The following is an 18,669-nucleotide window of genomic DNA, read 5'->3' on the forward strand; positions in this document are numbered from 1 at the left end:
TATGCCAAGAACTCAAGGCCCAGAGCACTCATTACTCGGGCCATTTCTCAGGGTTGTTATTTGCAGCTACCAAACTTGAGGAAATGAAGCAATATCTACCTCTGCATCCAGGAGCTAGTATGCTTACTGTTGATTCAAAAGAGGGTTCATCAAATTCGGTGTTCCTTAGCTGTAACACAAACCTACTGCGTACATAGCATTCATCTGGGTTCCTCTGGGCCTCCCACCATGGGTCATGGAAGCAAGGGAAAAAATGATACACATATGTTGATGCTCATGCTGCTTCCTGTGCAACAAATAATTAAGTCCTGTGTCTCTGACGCAGGGGCCCCACGTCTTCTCCCAGCTTCCACGAAACAGAGAGACTGAATAATTATTTCCTTGTAAATTGGATAAAAATCAAATCTCAGCCCCTACAATGGCAAGGGGCCACAATACGGATGGTTACCATTCACTAATACAGAAACACCACAGAGAAAACAGTTTTATATTTTGTTGTTTTTGAATGAATGAAGATTAATGAGGGCAATATTCTAANTTTTTTTAAGATTTTATTTATTTATTCGACAGAGATAGAGACAGTCAGTGAGAGAGGGAACACAAGCAGGGGGAGGAGGAGAGGAAGAAGCAGGCTCATAGCGGAAGAGCCTGATGTGGGGCTCGATCCCATAACGCCGGATCATGCCCTGAGCCGAAGGCAGACGCTTAACTGCTGTGCCACCCAGGCGCCCCNACAGAGAAAACAGTTTTAATATTTTGTTGTTTTTGAATGAATGAAGATTAATGAGGGCAATATTCTAATGACAAGGTATACTCTAGATATATATTACAAACTAAGTCTAACTGAAGTTTAATTTATCTTTAATCAGCTTTAGAGTATAAAGAGGAACCACATCTGTGGCCAGGAACTCAATAAAGACTTCCATTAATTGACCCTCATTTCAAAAATCCTGAATTAAAATATCACAGTGGAAATAATTTCAGATGAAATAGATGGTAACAAAATGAGATAATTTCATTTAAAACACTCACTGGAAATAATTAACAACAATGAAGGGTGAAACAGGTTATAAAAAAAAAAAAACAGGTTTAAATAAAAGTATAAGAACAACCCAAGTAAATCTGATGACAGAAGGGAAGAAGATAAATGAAAGTGACCAAAGATAATTAAGAGACTACTGGAATACATAAGGGAACGAGATGCCTTAGGAAGTAGGAAAAAAAATGACAATACATGGAGAAAGAATTCTTCTTTACGCGTTAGAAAAAAGGAGAAAGATCAAAATGACCCATACAAGACCAAATGACCTTAGGATCAAATTGGATAGGACTCCAGGGGAGACAAAGCAATTATAAAATTCTCCCAAAGGCTTATCCTCTGGCCCTGCTCTACTCAAGAATTACTGATATCTAGAGAACAATATCCCTCTGTCTGGCCACGTGCTTATACTGAGCTCTTATCCCATCTGATGACTGATGAGTCAGATCATTCATCTCTCTTGTGGAGATTTGTTCCTGCTTGGAGTTAATATTTAACATTAAAAAGTCTCTTCACTTGCCCTTTCCTCATTGTTCACCCTTTTCCCGTGTAAGCTATTTTTCTATTTAATTTCTACCCATCTTTCAATGTCTGGGCAAAATGATGCTTTCGCTATAAAATAATTATTAGCAATTCCAACTTTAAAAAAGCTTTCACCCTTCTAAGAAAACTATAGTTAGTTTATAATCATATTCTGTCAGTGGCATCTTTTAAGTTAATCTTTTAATTTTTTAACTGTTACTTAATTTTTCATTATCTTTAATCCCTGTCTCCACAGCCAGATTTATAACATCCTTAAAAGAGGATCTGTACTCCTCTACAGATTATATAATACTGCTCAATATTTTATCTCCTGTATCCTATGGCCTAGTCTGTAGGTGTGGAACCTTCACTGTTGACCTGTTCTTCATCACCTATGCTAATGTTCTGGATTCTAACTACTGCCTCACAACTTGCACTTTTACCCTTTCCTCAGACAAGACTTCTCTGGCTTAGTTGTCCCACCATTTTTTTGTGGTGGTTGTTGTTGTTGATTTTTTTTAAAGATTTTATTTATTTATTTGACAGAGACAGCGAGAGAGGGAACACAAGCAAAGGGAGTGGGAGAGGGAGAAGCAGGCTTCCCACCGAGCAGGTAGCCCAATGCGGGGCTCAAACATGACCTGAGCCAAAGGCAGGCGCTTAATGGCTGAGCTACCCGGGCGCCCCTGTCCCACCGTTTTCTTCCTCGGTATACTCTGCCCCACTGTCACTAAAAATTAAGAGTTACACAGTAGAAAGTGACTGTAAGTCTCAGTCATGATTTTGAGCAATATTATGGGTTAAATTGTGTCCACAAAAAATATGTTGAAGTCATAGTCCGCAGTATCTCAGAATGTGACCTTATTTGGGAACAGGGTCTTTACGAGGCAATCAAGTTAAAAATGAGGTCATTAGAGTGGACACTAATCCAATATGATTGGAATCCTTATATAAAAAAGGAAAAATTTGGACAGAGAGATATGCACAAAAGATTGTATGAAGAGAGATAGGGACAATGCCATTACAGTGACTCATCTACAAGCCAAAACACATCAAAGATTGCCAGCCAATCACCAGAAGCTAGGAAAAAAGCCTGGAACAGATTTTCCCTCATAGCCCTCAGAAGGAATCAACCCAACTGACACCTTGTTTTAGGACTTCTAGCCTCCAGAACTATAAAATAATAAATTTCTATTGTTTAAGCTACTAGCTTTGGTACTCTGTTATGGCAGCCCTAGCAACCTAATAAAAGCAAGAATACAACACATGACAGACTCAGATACCAGGTGATATAATTATCTCATAAAAATTTAGAAAAAACTTAACAGAGGGATATACACTTCTACATTCTTAATGCTTACACACTTTACATTCTGCCATATGACTAAACACGGCTAAATTCTCAAGTGAATCCTTCAAATGAGTAAGTTAATAATCCTGAAAATATTTAATAAGGTTAAATTTGAAATGTACCTAAATCTCTAAAATTTTCTGAACCCAAATGTTGGTTTAGGCACTCGCACAAACAGACAGCAGGAGACTTAAATAGCTCAAGCTTTTTGACAATGAGTGACTTTCAAAATTTTAAATGTCTATACTCTGTAGCAGAGCAATTTCACTTTTATTTTCATTTTCTATTCTACTTCTACATTGTTTCACACCTTTTGTTAAAACAAAGAAATATTAATTTCTAAACTTTATTTTTAATAGTAAGAAAACAACCTATTACATATACACATTTAATATTTTGGTGTTTTAAGTATTCTTTCCTGATTTCCCTCTAACCAACTCTGCAACCTCAGGTAAGTTACTTAATACTTGCAGCCCCATTTATAAAATCATCTCCAAAGTACACAACCATAGAACAAAGAACAAGAGCGAGAAAAATGCCTATGTATTCTGAGGCTGGAAGGAAAGAACCCAAGAGCAAAATTACCTCAGGGAACTAAGCAGACTGCCAGAAAAGTACGCTCCTCCTAGGAGTCCTTCCTGAGACTGTGTTGATCTAAAAATCTCTTCCACCAACACATATTGGTTATATTTTCACTTTTTAATTAAACAAATAAAAATTAATTTAAGTTGCAGAACCATGGGTGTACATGGTATAATTCCATTTACTGTTTGAACACGTAAAAGGATATAAATCACTTATTAAAAGTATTTGAAGTATGAAACTGGGAAAAGTACAAACTTTCATTTTATTTTATTTTTTTTTTAAGATTTTATTTACTTATTTGACAGAGAGACAGACAGCCAGCGAGAGAGAGAACACAAGCAGGGGGAGTGGGAGAGGAAGAAGCAGGCTCACAGCAGAGGAGCCTGATGTGGGGCTCGATCCCACAACTCCGGGACCACGCCCTGAGCCGAAGGCAGACGCCCAACCGCTGTGCCACCCAGGCGCCCCTCATTTTCTATGTTCTACTTCTACATTGTTTCACACCTTTTGTTAAAACAAAGAAATATTAATTTCTAAACTTTATTTTTAATAGTAAGAAAACAACCTATTACATATACACATTTAATATTTTGGTGTTTTAAGTATTCTTTCCTGATTTCCCTCTAACCAACTCTGCAACCTCAGGTAAGTTACTTAATACTTGCAGCCCCATTTATAAAATCATCTCCAAAGTACACAACCATAGAACAAAGAACAAGAGCGAGAAAAATGCCTATGTATTCTGAGGCTGGAAGGAAAGAACCCAAGAGCAAAATTACCTCAGGGAACTAAGCAGACTGCCAGAAAAGTACGCTCCTCCTAGGAGTCCTTCCTGAGACTGTGTTGATCTAAAAATCTCTTCCACCAACACATATTGGTTATATTTTCACTTTTTAATTAAACAAATAAAAATTAATTTAAGTTGCAGAACCATGGGTGTACATGGTATAATTCCATTTACTGTTTGAACACGTAAAAGGATATAAATCACTTATTAAAAGTATTTGAAGTATGAAACTGGGAAAAGTACAAACTTTCATTTTATTTTATTTTTTTTTTAAGATTTTATTTACTTATTTGACAGAGAGACAGACAGCCAGCGAGAGAGAGAACACAAGCAGGGGGAGTGGGAGAGGAAGAAGCAGGCTCCCAGTAGAGAAGCCTGACGTGGGGCTTGATCCCAGGACTCCAGGATCACGCCCTGAGCCGAAGGCAGACACTTAACAACTGAGCCACCCAGGCACCCCCAAACTTTCATTTTCTACTTTACCTCTGGGTATTCTAACACCTTATAATGAGAACATACTATTATTATTTTAAAATATATGTATTTTTAAAATATTCAGTTACTGAACAAACTGGGCCACAGTTTTCACATAATTACTAGAAGTACTTATGGGGCAATTGAATTTCATCATTAAATTTACAGTTATACAAAGATTTTAAGCTTGAATTTTAAAAGCACTTAAAAACTGTGTGAGTTATATATTAAATGAAAACTTTTAAGGTCTAATATCACTTATTTCTGCATTTCAGAAAAATGAAGCTTTTAGCACTACATCGGGATAGTAAACTACAGCCTGTGAGCTGGATGCTTATTCTTGCTCTTTTCTAAAGAAGACATCTAGATAGCTAACAAGCACATGAAAAGGTGCTCAACATCATTAATCAACAGGGAAATGCAAATCAAAACCACAGTGAGATGTCATCTCACATCTGTTAGAAAAGCTATTAACAAAAACACAAAGCAAAAATGTGGTGAAAAGAGAACCCTCGTGCACTCTTGGTGGCAATGTAAATGGATGCAGCCACTATGGAAAACAGTATGGAGACTCCTCAAAAAAATTATTACTACCTATGATCCCACAATTCCATTTCTAGATACTTATCTGAAGGAAATGAAAACACTAACTCAAAAAGATATCTACAAACCCAAGTTCATATGCAGCACTATTTACAACAGCCAACACATGGAAATAGCCTAAGTGGCAATCAATGGATAAACAGATGAAGAAATGGTGGTGTAAACACACACACACACACACACACACACACACACAGAGGAATATTATTCAACAAAAGAATGGGGTAACCCTGCCACGTGTGACAATATGGATGGACCCTGAAAGCATTATGCTAAGTGAAGTAAGTCAGACACAGAAAGTCAAAGACCAAATGAACTCACTCATATGTGGAATTGTTAAAAATAACAAAAACCTAACACTAAACACATAGTAGACAACAGACCGCTGGTTGCCAGAGGTGGGGAGCCAGAGTTGGGCAGTATTACTGAGGGTAATCAAAAGGCACAGACTTCCAGTTATAAAACAAATAAGTCCTGGAGATGTCATGTACAGCACAATGACTGTATCAGTAAAACTGTACTGCATACTTGAAAGTTGCTAAGAAAGTAGATTTTTTTTTTTTTTAAAGATTTTATTTATTTATTCGACAGAGATAGAGACAGCCAGCGAGAGAGGGAACACAAGCAGGGGGAGTGGGAGAGGAAGAAGCAGGCTCATAGCGGAAGAGCCTGATGTGGGGCTCGATCCTATAACGCCGGGATCACGCCCTGAGCCGAAGGCAGATGCTTTAACTGCTGTGCCACCCAGGCACCCCAAGAAGGTAGATCTTAAAAGTTCTCATCATAAGAAAAAAAATTCCTAACTATGTGTGGTGATGGATGTTAACTAGACTTTTTATGATCATGGTGCAATATGTATGAATGAATCATGTTGTAAACCTGAAACTAATATAATGTTATATGTTGATTATATCTTAATAAAAAACTGTTTCTTCTATGAGGTAAAAACTGTAGTTAGTTATACAAAACTAGTCTTTTCAACAGGTATACAACAATGAATTTTTTTTCTTATTAAACAGTATTTTCACGTTAGCTAAAATATTCAATACCCAAACAGAATGGCAATGAAAATTAAGTTATTCTTACCTGTAATCTAAACCAATCTAATCTCATTCCTCTGAAATCAAATACTTCCCCATCTTCAACTACAATGATAGAAAAAAGATTACAAAGCAAATTAATGTTTCATAAACATATAATCACAGTTTCAATTTAAGATCTAAGACAACTCCACTTACGGCCATATACACAAAAGAATTAAAAGCTGGGTCTTAAAGAGGTATTTGTACACCATGTTCAGAGCAGCATTATTCACAATAGCCAAAAGGCAGAGGCAACCCAAATGTCCATCAACAGAGGAATACATGAACGAAATGTGGTACATTATTCAGGCTTCAAAAGGAAGGAAATACCTTCCTTGAGGACATTATGCTGGTGAAATAAGTCAGTGACAAAAAGACAAACACTGCACGATCCTACTTATGGGTACCTGGAGTAGTCAAATTCACAGAACCAGAAAGTAGAATGGTAGATGTCAGGGGTAATCAGGAGTTGTTCTTTAATAGCTATGGAGTTTCAGTTTTCAAGATGAAAAAGTTCTGGAAATTGGTTGCACAGCTATATGAATATACTAAACACTATTAAACTGTACACTCACAAAAACAAAAATAATTGAATAGCTAAGACAGCGAAGACACTCAAATCCTATAAAGATGTTGACATAAGGAGGGAATTACGCTAAGAGAAGTGTAAAGTACATACTTCTTTCCTAAACTTTCTTGGTGTACTTACATGCCAATTTTGAAGAAGGTAGAATAGAGCTTGAGAAATCCTATAAACAGAAGCTTTGGACAGCATGGTAAAGCTCCTCAAAGTAACACTTTATAAACCAAGTATCACCAGGCAATTTTACAAGTTTCACTACTTAAGTGTGATAAAGATTGATTAAACTAAAATGTATTTATTACTCAGAAATTTTCAAGGTTTTGGATATCTTTCACTTAAAGATTACAACACTAAAACATCATACAAATCTGTTGGAACGAAGTATTCAAATAATGAACAGGCAGTTGAGTATACAGCATTAACTTTTGGAATTGACAGACCTGAACTTAAAATCCCTACACTAGTACTTAATACCTGTTAGAGCTTGGGCAAATCATGTTAAATAACTGAGAGGTTAACTCTCAAACCTTGAGTTTCCAAATCTACCAAATAAAAATACCAACAGGTTTCTAAAACTGATGTGAATTAAATAGGATAATATGTAAGGGCCTGGCACTTTTTTAAACATAATTGTATCAGTGGTACCAAATACTGTCATAGGTGATGCTTGGACCACATATATACTTCATTATGTTTTTTTGTTTTATATTACAAAATGCCTTTTTCCCCCTGCTGAATAATAAGAAATTTCAAGCTATAATTCTCATTATTTTCATAAACATCATCACACACCCAATTTGGCAGCTTTTTCTTCATAGAAAACAAAGCTAAGACAAAAGAGAACAGAGTAAATGTGTCCAAAAATACTGAGTCTAGAAAATTAACTGTTAAATCCCCTCCTTAATAATCAAATTTGAAAATCTAATTAGGAGAAAATATGCTTTTATTTGGAAGACTTACCTTGTTTTACACTCAGGGAAGTCATAGTGTTAACAAAAGAGGACATGATGATCGATTCATCTTCAGGGCAAACAGAAAGATTCTGAAGAAAAGAAACAAAAAATGTTAAAAACAACTACTTGGGGAAACAATTCATAGGTCCATTTAGTGGTGGATGGATAAACAAGCTAGTATATCCATACTGTGGAATACTTTTCAGCCTTAACAGGAATGAAATGATACATACATTAACATGGATGAATCTCAAAACACTATGCTAATTGGAAGAAATCACAAACAACAGATTATATAGTATATAATTCCACTTATATGAGAAAAAATGTTTTTAAAGGCAAAAGTGACAAAAAGCAGATGAATGGCTGCCTGGGGTTTAGAGAGAGAATGAATTACAAAGGTACACAAAAAAACTTTTAAGTGTTGGAAACTTTCTATGTCTTAACTGTAGTGGTAGTAACATGAATGTACAGTTGTCAAAATTCAAACAGTACACTGAAAACAGGTGGCTTTTATTGTGCGTAAATTATACCTCAACCAAATTAGGAACAAAGTATCCCTCTCCAGTCAGCTAAAAAAATGAGTAACTTAAAAACTGCATCTGAAGTTGATCCCAAATAATACATTTTTAAGAAGTGAATACTTAGCTCACAAAAAGCATAAATAATTTTTGAAACCTACACAGCAATGTGAATATACATAATTTCACTATACTGTACACTTAAAAATGGTTAGCACAGAAAATTATATGTTATGTATATTTTACCTCAATAAAAAAATTTAACACCTATTACAATGAATTATATTAACAGGTTAATCTTAGTTCTAAATTTAAATCCTACTAAATGGTTAAAAACACCGTGCACGTACTTTACAACAGAAGAGGGTATAAAGAGCTCGAGCATTGTAGTGAAAGCCAAATACTGACTCTATTATTCATGAACTCTATGATACTGAGCAAGTTATGTAAATTCTTTTTTCTTCAACAAATGGTAACTATACCTGACCTCAGAGAATTGTTGCATAGACACAGTAAAATATACTATCAATAAATATACTATCAATAAAATATACTAACAATAAATTACTAATATTAGTATTATTCAACTAATATTACTATAACTCCAGAAAAAAATAAAACATTAATTTTCCTAGTATTGTTAAAATACAATTGGTATAAAAGACACCAAAAGAGATGGAATGACTTAAAAATTTTAATATTATACAACACAAATCTATAACATTTATTAATTAATCCAACCAGCCACAGCAAGTTTCAAAATGACATGAAACCAGGAGTCCGGTTTATTTTTTAAATTGTGATAGCACGAAAGCCTCTGGTTTATCTCGTAAGTAGTAACTATTTAAATAAAAGTACAGCAAAGTAATAACAAATTTAAAGATAATCAGCTCTTCTATTCCTGTTTTTAACGGACATTCTAGACAGACAGCATCTGAGCTCCATCTAGTGGATACAGGGAAAAATACACCAGTTCAGGATAGTAACCTATGAGGTGTATATAATTAAAGGTAAACAATTACATGAACAATTTTTTATTTTCTTATTTGCATTTTTAGGTAGGTTTGAAAAAAAAATCAGGATATCAAAGTATGGTTATTCCTCTGGAAAACCAGTAGTTTTAGACTATAGAGAATTCATGCTGTTCTTTATAATATATGTTAATTTACTAGAAGTCTTTAGACATCTTGATTTTATAAAATGAAGCAAAAAAAAACCCATTTTCCTTACAGTTAGCTTAATTGGAATAAATATAAAATAAATTTTTTTTAAAAGGTTATAGCCCCTTTTTTTTTTTTTAAAGATTTTATTTATTTATTTGACAGAGATAGAGACAGCCAGCGAGAGAGGGAACACAAGCAGGGGGAGTGGGAGAGGAAGAAGCAGGCTCATAGCAGAGGAGCCTGATGTGGGGCTCGAACCCATAACGCCAGGATCACGCCCTGAGCCGAAGGCAGACGCTTAACCGCTGTGCCACCCAGGCGCCCCAAAATAAATTTATACTAAGATAAAAAACATTCTTTTTTTTAAGATTTTATTTATTTATTTGACAGAGATAGAGACAGCCAGCGAGAGAGGGAACACAAGCAGGGGGAGCGGGAGAGGAAGAAGCAGGCTCACAGCAGAGGAGCCTGACGTGGGGCTCGATCCCCATAACGCCGGGATCACGCCCTGAGCCGAAGGCAGACGCTTAACCGCTGTGCCACCCAGGCGCCCCCGCTGTGCCACCCAGGCGCCCCAAAATCTGGTCATCTTCTAACATACAGTGCCAAAAGATTTATCTTCTACTTTTCCTCTAAAACTTGGTTATCAATTATAATGTCTCCATCATCTCATCTCTATCGCCATGGCCAGTGACCAAGTTCAGGCTCTCTTGAGCTCTCTTCTGATTTCTCTGCTCCTTTCTTAGCCCCCAGCAATCCATCAACCACACTGAGCCAGAGTGATCTTTCTAAGTAGTAAATCTGATTTATAACTATCTTCCTTTTTTGCAAGGCCCTCTATAATCTGGTCACTGTACACCTCTACCCCCAAAATAAAGAATTACTCCCTGCATTGTGGTCACTTTGAACTTTGTACACACTTAAAAGCATAATATTTATTACACTCGACTACAACTAAGTTTTTTCTCCCCTCTAGATGATGATCCCTGTGACAAGATATGACAATGACTTACATTTGTATCTCCACCACTTGGCATTACACTATACTGAGCAAACAAATCGGTTACTAGAAAGGAGGGAAGGAAAGAACAATAGGGAAAATAGCATGATACGGTTTTTACCTGCACAAGTTCATTGAGAACAACAGCATCAAAGCCAGAAAGGTACTGCACATAATACCTCTGCATTACAGGTCCGTATTTCCTTACATGTGCTCTAAGCTCTTCCATGTAAAATATTAATTCAGCAATGTGCCTTTTTAAAAAATTCAAGAAAAGTATTTCAAAAAATAAATTCATCATTATCAAGGAAAATATAAAATGCCTTTGGTATTACTACAAGAAGTTTTTTTTCTTAGAAAAAGCACTGCTAAATACCATTTTATGTCAATTACTTTCTAAACACATTTCCATGATGGAAAGCAAAAATAAAAAAAGCAGCTATGACTTAAAAAGTAGATAAAGGAAAACCCAATATGAAAATAAAATTAGGGTACCTCATAAATTACATCATTACAAAAAGAAATCACAAAAAAAGAAGATTAGAGAATTAGGAATAAGATTTTTCTGTATGCCCTTATTTCTCTGCTTTGTTTATCTAACTCCTATTGGAAGACTGGACTAAAATGACAAAGACATTTCAAATCACACACTTGGTTGCAGGATGCAATTTTACTTTGTAAGGATTATTTAAATTTTTGTGTCATCTTAAAAAATGAATTCCAAAGGAAATATTACTGGTTATAGCAAGAAAACAAGTAAGAATTTATGACCACCTAGAGTATTAGAAAGGAGACATTAAAAGCCCTAATATTAAGCTAAGTTGACTCTGCATTCTAATTCATATCATCTAATGATATATTATAAATATTCCTTTATTATGAAATATGAAAAGCCCTTAAAAAGGTCTTTCAAATAATTTAACTCCAAGTTCCCAAGTTCCACATCCCACACATCAAAATATTTAAAAAAACAACTTTTTAAATGTTGCTAACTTACTTGTCTATAAAGTCATCTGCACTCTTCTTTGGCATGTTATCTGCATGACGAAGTAACCAGATAATTTCATCACGGGCAAAGGATAATGCCATAAAAACAAAAAGTGCCTAATTAAAAAAAATAAACAACATTGCTTATTCTCATGTCAAGATTATAAGTAAAACCTGCTCATAATCTTTCTCTAAGTGAAAAGTCACTGGCAAGAACGGATAAAATCAAGTTCAAAAACAAAAATGAAAACACAGAAGAAAACTTGGAGATATGTATCAAGGAAGTAAACATATAAGAAGTGAGAAAAATGGAGGAAGGTGTGATATATGAGTGTCAAGTAAGCAAATTCATTCTCAGTTAAATATGTTTTGGTAAAATTTCAAATTTCAGTGCAATTTCCCATAGAGAATATTTTTTTAGCTTTAATACGGCACACCTGTAAGTTAAGAAATCAAATCTTAGTAAAATTTCACATAGAATTTTTCATTTTAATATGGCACACCTGTAGTTAAAGTAAGAATTAAATCAATTACCTTCGGACCTAGCAAGCCAGGTTGATCAGAGAGGACGGTAGCCAATTCTTTCAGGGCAGACCTTAAAAATTTGCGTCTTTCTCTGTGCAATGAACCACTATAGGGAAAGACATCATTATAATTTATCGTTTCTACTAAAATTGTTATTGTCAATTAAATAACTTATCATTTCAGGTCAATTTCCAAAGTTTTTTTAGGAAGAAGTCCCTACAAATGTCTTCTGTGGTATGTCATGTCATTAAATGACTTTCCAATCTTACATTTATCTTTGCCTTTCTTGCACTGTGTTTATAACCATGTTTATTCTGTTACTCTGCACCTATCAAAATCCTACCCAAACTTCAAGACCAATCCTTCAAGAAGCATTTCCCAATATCCAGATGGCCATTTCTAAATAATTTCTGCCATTTTAACACCATTTAGCCTAGCACTTTATAAACTGGACTGTGAAATCCTTGAAAGCAATGTTCTACTATGTATACATTTCTGTTACGCCCCCGAAAAAATCAATGAATACAAGTTAATAAATATCTGATAATCCACATCCAGTTTATTAAGTACATATTAAATATATAAGACTGACTAAACAAGGGGCGCCTGGGTGGCACAGCGGTTAAGCGTCTGCCTTCGGCTCAGGGCGTGATCCTGGTGTTATGGGAGAGCCCCACATCAGGCTCCTCCGCTATGAGCCTGCTTCTTCCTCTCCCACTCCCCCTGCTTGTGTTCCCTCTCTCGCTGGCTGTCTCTCTGTCAAATAAATAAATAAAGTCTTAAAAAAAAAAAAAAGATTATATTTATATAACAGAATAGATTTTGTGACGTTTATTTTAAAGATTTTATTTTTTTTAAATAAAAAATAAAATCTTAAAAAAAATCTTTAAAATGGATTTTATTTTATTCGACAGAGATAGAGACAGCCAGCGAGAGAGGGAACACAAGCAGGGGGAGTGGGAGAGGAAGAAGCAGGCTCATAGCAGAGGAGCCCGATGTGGGGCTCGATCCCATAACGCCAGGATCATGCCCTGAGCCAAAGGCAGACGCTTAACCGCTGTGCCACCCAGGCGCCCCAATAAATAAAATCTTAAAAAAAAAAAAAAAAAAAAGACTGACTAAACAAGAGCTATATACAATGAAGATTTTGGATGAGATCATTTGGCACTCTTGTTCAAAAACAGAAAGATGAGGAAAGGAAAAGATAATCATAAATATTCATTACTAGGTATTTTTGAAATGAAATGCAAATTTTTAAAAAGAATTACTCTCACATATTAACATGGAAAAAAAAATCACAGAATGTTTTAAGTATACCAACTTCTCACACTATGCAAAATATACAGTTCCAAGTTCTGGTTTTAAGATTTTGTTAGGTACACAAAATGGCACCACTAACACCAGCCCCGCCGCACCCCCCACACACAATATATATACGCCAAAAAAACAAGCGTAAGGTATATAGAATACAAGAAATTTGGCTGGGACACAGATTAGTTTTAGAAGACACTGATTAAAATCCAACCTCTGCCTAGTGACCTTAGGTTCCACCTCCTCCTAGTTTTAGCTTCTCATCTATAAAACAGGGATGATGATACCTGCCTCAAAAGATACATCTTTCATAATGGCTGATACATAGTACTTTTACAATGTTAGGTTAACTCCAATGACAAGCTCTTTTTTATCTGACAATAATAAAGTCATCTGGTGCAATTTCTAAGAAAGCGGTCAATGTTATTTTGACTATTTTACCACAAGAATTGCTACAAGAATCCTGTGGTATTATTAATACAGAGAGAAAATGTTCATAAAGTACTAAGCCTGGATTATAGGAATGAGGAATTCCTATGAAAAATTACTACTCCTTACTACTTATGAGTACTTTATATGATAAAGGGGGGAAACACCTTACCTTTAAAAGAGTGTCATAAAAGATAGCTATGACACCATATATGTGCTTATGACAGGGTCTATCCAATGAAGAATTGATAATCATTTGTATTTCTGTATGTCAAGAAAGGAATTCTAACACATTCCAAAGTATGTTATTTGTACTAGAAAATAACTTTTTAATAATATAAGCATTTCATTAAAGTGAAAAAATATGCATGAGAAAATGATATAGCACTGACAGCAATGAATAAAGATGGTTTAAATTCCCAACATCCATCCCACAGCCTAAATCTAAATTCTAAAACTTGTGGTTTTATATTTTCATTAGTGGCAGTGGTGCATTATCTTCTCTCTGGCATATAGACATACAGATGGATCGAATAATATTACCTCTATCTAAGCTCAGTAGAGAAAATATTCTACACAAGTATACCACATATAACAATTAAGTTGAATTATCAAATTATTTATAATTCTTTCATGAGAAAATTGAAAAGCTGTTCAAAGATCTTAAACATGCTAATTTTTAAGTTATTCCATATACTTACTAATATAAAATATTTACTACAATTCAGGAAAGGCATACTTTGAAAAGTAAATAACATTTAGGAGAGTGTGAAGATATGTCAATTTCCACGAAATAGTAAAAAATCATCACAACACGCAAAATATTGGCACGAAAGCATAGTAATGGTAAAAGACGTGAATGCTATCTAAAATAAAAGATCTTTTGCGGTACTTCCTTAGAGCATTTTTATCAACACTTCAAAAATATTTAAGATCTGTCAGCACTAACTTGAAGCTTACTAGATACTGAGGATATATACTTATTTTTCGTTGATTCAAAGTCCCTCACTTCTATCACATCTTGCACACATTAATCTGCAATCACTTCTACAAAATTATGCTTTAAGAAATTCTTCTTGATTATAAATTCCACAGATATGACAGAACTACTTACGCATGCGACACAGCTGCCTCTTTGCATTCTCTTATGTCATTAATACGCTTATTATAGCTACGTGAAAAAAAAAATTTAGAGCCACGTTAATCTTAATTTCATCAGTAACAGTCAAAATGAGTTAGCCAAGCACTAAAAGTCAATTAAAAATTATTATTAGCAGCAAGAAAAACCGGCCTTCAAACTAAACTTGCATGGAGGAAATCCACCTACCTCCTTTCCTGGTACCTTACAGTAAGTACCCAGTTAAGTTTTCTTAGAAAAATAGACCTCATATTATATTAAATCTAACAAAAAAATTAAAGCTCACTATGTAGATCTTGATTAAATACACCTCATTAAGCCCCCATGGAGTCATTAAAATTATACTTCCAATGTATTAACAGTGGCTTCCCAAAATCAAAAGTAGTAACAAAGCTATTACCTCTGATTTTTATGCTATCTCATAAAAAAAATTCTGAAAGGACATATACTAGTGAGCAACACTAGTGAATGTTTGTAGATAGGGGTTTTATGTTAGAAAAAACTGGGGCAGGAAAGCATATGACTACTTTAAATTAAAAGAAACAGGACACCAACATCAAAAAGTTTACAGGTAACATCTGAAAAATAAATGCTAATCAATACATTATTTTCATAGATACTACATACAAAAACTCAAAATTCCTAAAATGTTAAAGAAAAACTATCTTCCTAACAACCTGGCTAAAACCAGTTATACCAAGAACTCCAATGTCTAAATTAAATACTCTAAGATTTATGTGTTCTTTGAGCAAATGTCCAAAGTACACTAATTCTGTAATCATTGTCCTTTATAATTAATAAGCTTTTATACTTAACGATCTGACGTGTAACCACTGGAAGTCATATTTTAAATTGATCACTTATGATTTAATAAAAAATTAAGATTTCTCAACTTTAAATATGAAGATTCTTAAATGGTAAATTTATTATTAGAAAAGCATAACAACAACAAAAAAAGAAAACAAAAGCGTAACATCAAGACAATCGGTCTCATGGTGTCATTAAGCTTATGCGTACCATACACAAGTTCACTCAATATATAGACTACCTGGTTCTAAATGCTTACATATATTTAAATATAATTCCCCAGAGAAGCTATCAATATGCTCAAACAAAATACAAGTTTCATGATTTTAACCTGAGTCAATTAGAAAATGAAAATCAATTAGAAAGTATCCCATATGACATAGGATATTTCCAGCTACTCCAAAACAGTGGTCACCTGATAAAGGGACGGAGAGGTGGGAGATCAGGGGTGGCAGTACTGACCAAAAGGGATACAAATCAATTTTCTGGGGATAATGGAAATGTCCTACATCTTGATCTAGGTGATCACCTAGAGCATTCAAACACAAAGTTGCTGACACCCAAAATCTATGCATTTTTGTCTAAATTTTACTTCAAAAATTACTAGGGGAAAGAAAGCAGATCCCTTTAGCCTCTTCAAGATACAAATATAGGAAATACAAGTTAGGGATGATGTTCAGGAACCTGTAATTCTTACACACACTAAAATTTGAGGCTTAAGTTGGTAGTGTTAAACAGATCTTTATTTTTAAATAACAGATGCTTCATTTCAATTTCATCATTTCTAAACTGGATATGAAATAATGTAGGTAAACTTCATTTCTATCCGAAACTAAGAAGACAAACATAATTATTCAACATTTTCAGTTACAGAGCATCCCAGAATATTTCAGATGCTCCTAATTTCAAAAGATTTCAAAATTGCTACCAACTCTGAATTCAACCTGTCTTTTACATACTGTCTATAGAACCTCATGTGGAAAGAAATGCAGGCATTAAAAATTTCAAGGAAACAATCTGTATGAACTCTTTGGTTTACAGGGAATGAATATGAATAAGTCACTTGGAACACCTTATTAAAAGGAAACCTGATTTCTTATGTGCAGCAGTCTGACATCTGTAATTGTTGTAATTAATTTAAAGAAGAGCTTTTGATTGATTCACATGCTTTTAAACAGCACTTACAAAAATGTCAAAACTCTAAAATATATATGGTACTTTTAGCAATATTTATGTCTAAATCCATATCATGATTTGCAAAAGAGGACACATCTTCTTTATCCTAGGATACAAATTTTGAAAGGGCAGAAACACTAGATACCTTAATCTATGAAGTTACCTATAAAACATATGAATACTACCGTATCTGGATGATTGTTTTAAAAAAAAAAAAAAAGTGCTATGGCCAGTAAGAGAGTACAGGTGGTATCTTCTTGCATGACATGACCCTTCTCTATCACCAAACTTCAATAAAGATAATCCACTCATTACCCTTCTCCAAAAAAAGACAAGATAAATGAAAATGCCATACCCTCGTATGTTTACAAATAAGTCTTCTGCAGCTTTGTGAATGTGGAAAACTTCATCCCGAAAGAGAGAGAGACAAGAACTACTTTGAAGAGCTAGCTTCCAAAGGTTCAATGCTGTCGCATCAGTATTTAGAATCCCATGGCACAAAATGAAGCCAACTTTAAAAAAACAAAAGTAAATACAAATATAAAAGAATTCCATATTAAAATCTTTCAGTTACAAAGTAGCTTTCACAATTTTCAGAAATATAAACATAATCACTAAGCTGAAGATTTCAAGTGACAGGTAATATTTCATATACATACAAGATGGTAACAGTATTTTTCTCAATAATTTTCTGTATTCTGCAAAATCAGTTCTTTCAATCCACACTGATGAGAAAAAGAAATGTTGCTTCTGGGTTGGGTAAGAAGTCATTTTAATAAATGAGTAAAAGACATTTTCAAAAACCTTTATAAAATATTTTAAGCCAAAGATCAGAAGTTACTAATTAACACATAAGACAATAATCATTACAACTCTTAACTGAAAAATAAAACTAATCTTCTTTACTAAATCACTAGAAGAAATGCAATAGCATCTTGCATTTTCAGAGCAATGCACAGTTTACCAAATAAGTTTTCACATATATTATCTCACATGATTCTGTGGAGTAGATAAAATAGATGGTAATCTTCTCTTTTATAGTTGAAAAAACGAAAGTTCGATGACTTACCTAAAGTTATACCATTAACGTGTTAGAGCTACAGTTAGCCTCAAGTATTTACCATTAAAGTCTAAGATTCTTTCAATATATTATGCTGCTCTCGAGTATATGAATTCAAATATGTCTTTCACCTTTTGTTATCCCCTTCGGAGATCCTACACCAATGTACAGTCATATATATGTTTGTGGATGCCCTCTCTAGCCTTCTACACTAAGCCACAAAACCTCATCTGTCATTCATTCAAAATTTACTCAGTGCCTGCTATACACAAGGTACTGTAATGGGCCAATTACAAACCAATCCTATTTCCTGTGAAATTTCCCTAGGATTCTCAGTAGTCACTCCCACCTTTAAGCTCCTGAATCATTAACATACAACTTGTCATTTATCTTTTTATTCTTAGCTCAACCTTCTTTTAAAAGGGCCACTACACAAGCAAGCTAACTTTTTAAGTTAAGTAGGCATATACCGTAGAGTCATATGTACAGAAGTGTATTTAACTTTCTTAAATTTCCTGAAACACATAGAAATATATTTAACGCAACAGGACCCCTATACACAAGCCAATTATA

At 34.3% G+C, this 18,669-nt stretch overlaps 1 protein-coding gene across 2 annotated transcripts in view; it reads right to left on the reverse strand.

Moving 5' to 3' along the window:
* NCKAP1 (NCK associated protein 1) overlaps positions 1-18,669 on the reverse strand; it is a 107,316-nt gene that overhangs the window by 47,310 nt on the left and 41,337 nt on the right. For both annotated transcript variants that reach the window (XM_034654822.1, XM_034654823.1), the window contains 7 exons: positions 17,392-17,548; positions 15,030-15,086; positions 12,185-12,281; positions 11,661-11,767; positions 10,785-10,917; positions 7,987-8,068; positions 6,448-6,506 (listed from right to left, as the gene is read on the reverse strand). In XM_034654822.1, coding sequence (XP_034510713.1) covers positions 6,448-6,506; positions 7,987-8,068; positions 10,785-10,917; positions 11,661-11,767; positions 12,185-12,281; positions 15,030-15,086; positions 17,392-17,548 — 692 coding nt within the window. The remainder of the gene's footprint in view (positions 1-6,447; positions 6,507-7,986; positions 8,069-10,784; positions 10,918-11,660; positions 11,768-12,184; positions 12,282-15,029; positions 15,087-17,391; positions 17,549-18,669) is intronic.

The sequence above is a fragment of the Ailuropoda melanoleuca genome, chromosome 2, assembly GCF_002007445.2.
Source record: "Ailuropoda melanoleuca isolate Jingjing chromosome 2, ASM200744v2, whole genome shotgun sequence".
In the NCBI taxonomy this organism is placed as follows: Eukaryota; Metazoa; Chordata; class Mammalia; order Carnivora; family Ursidae; genus Ailuropoda; species Ailuropoda melanoleuca.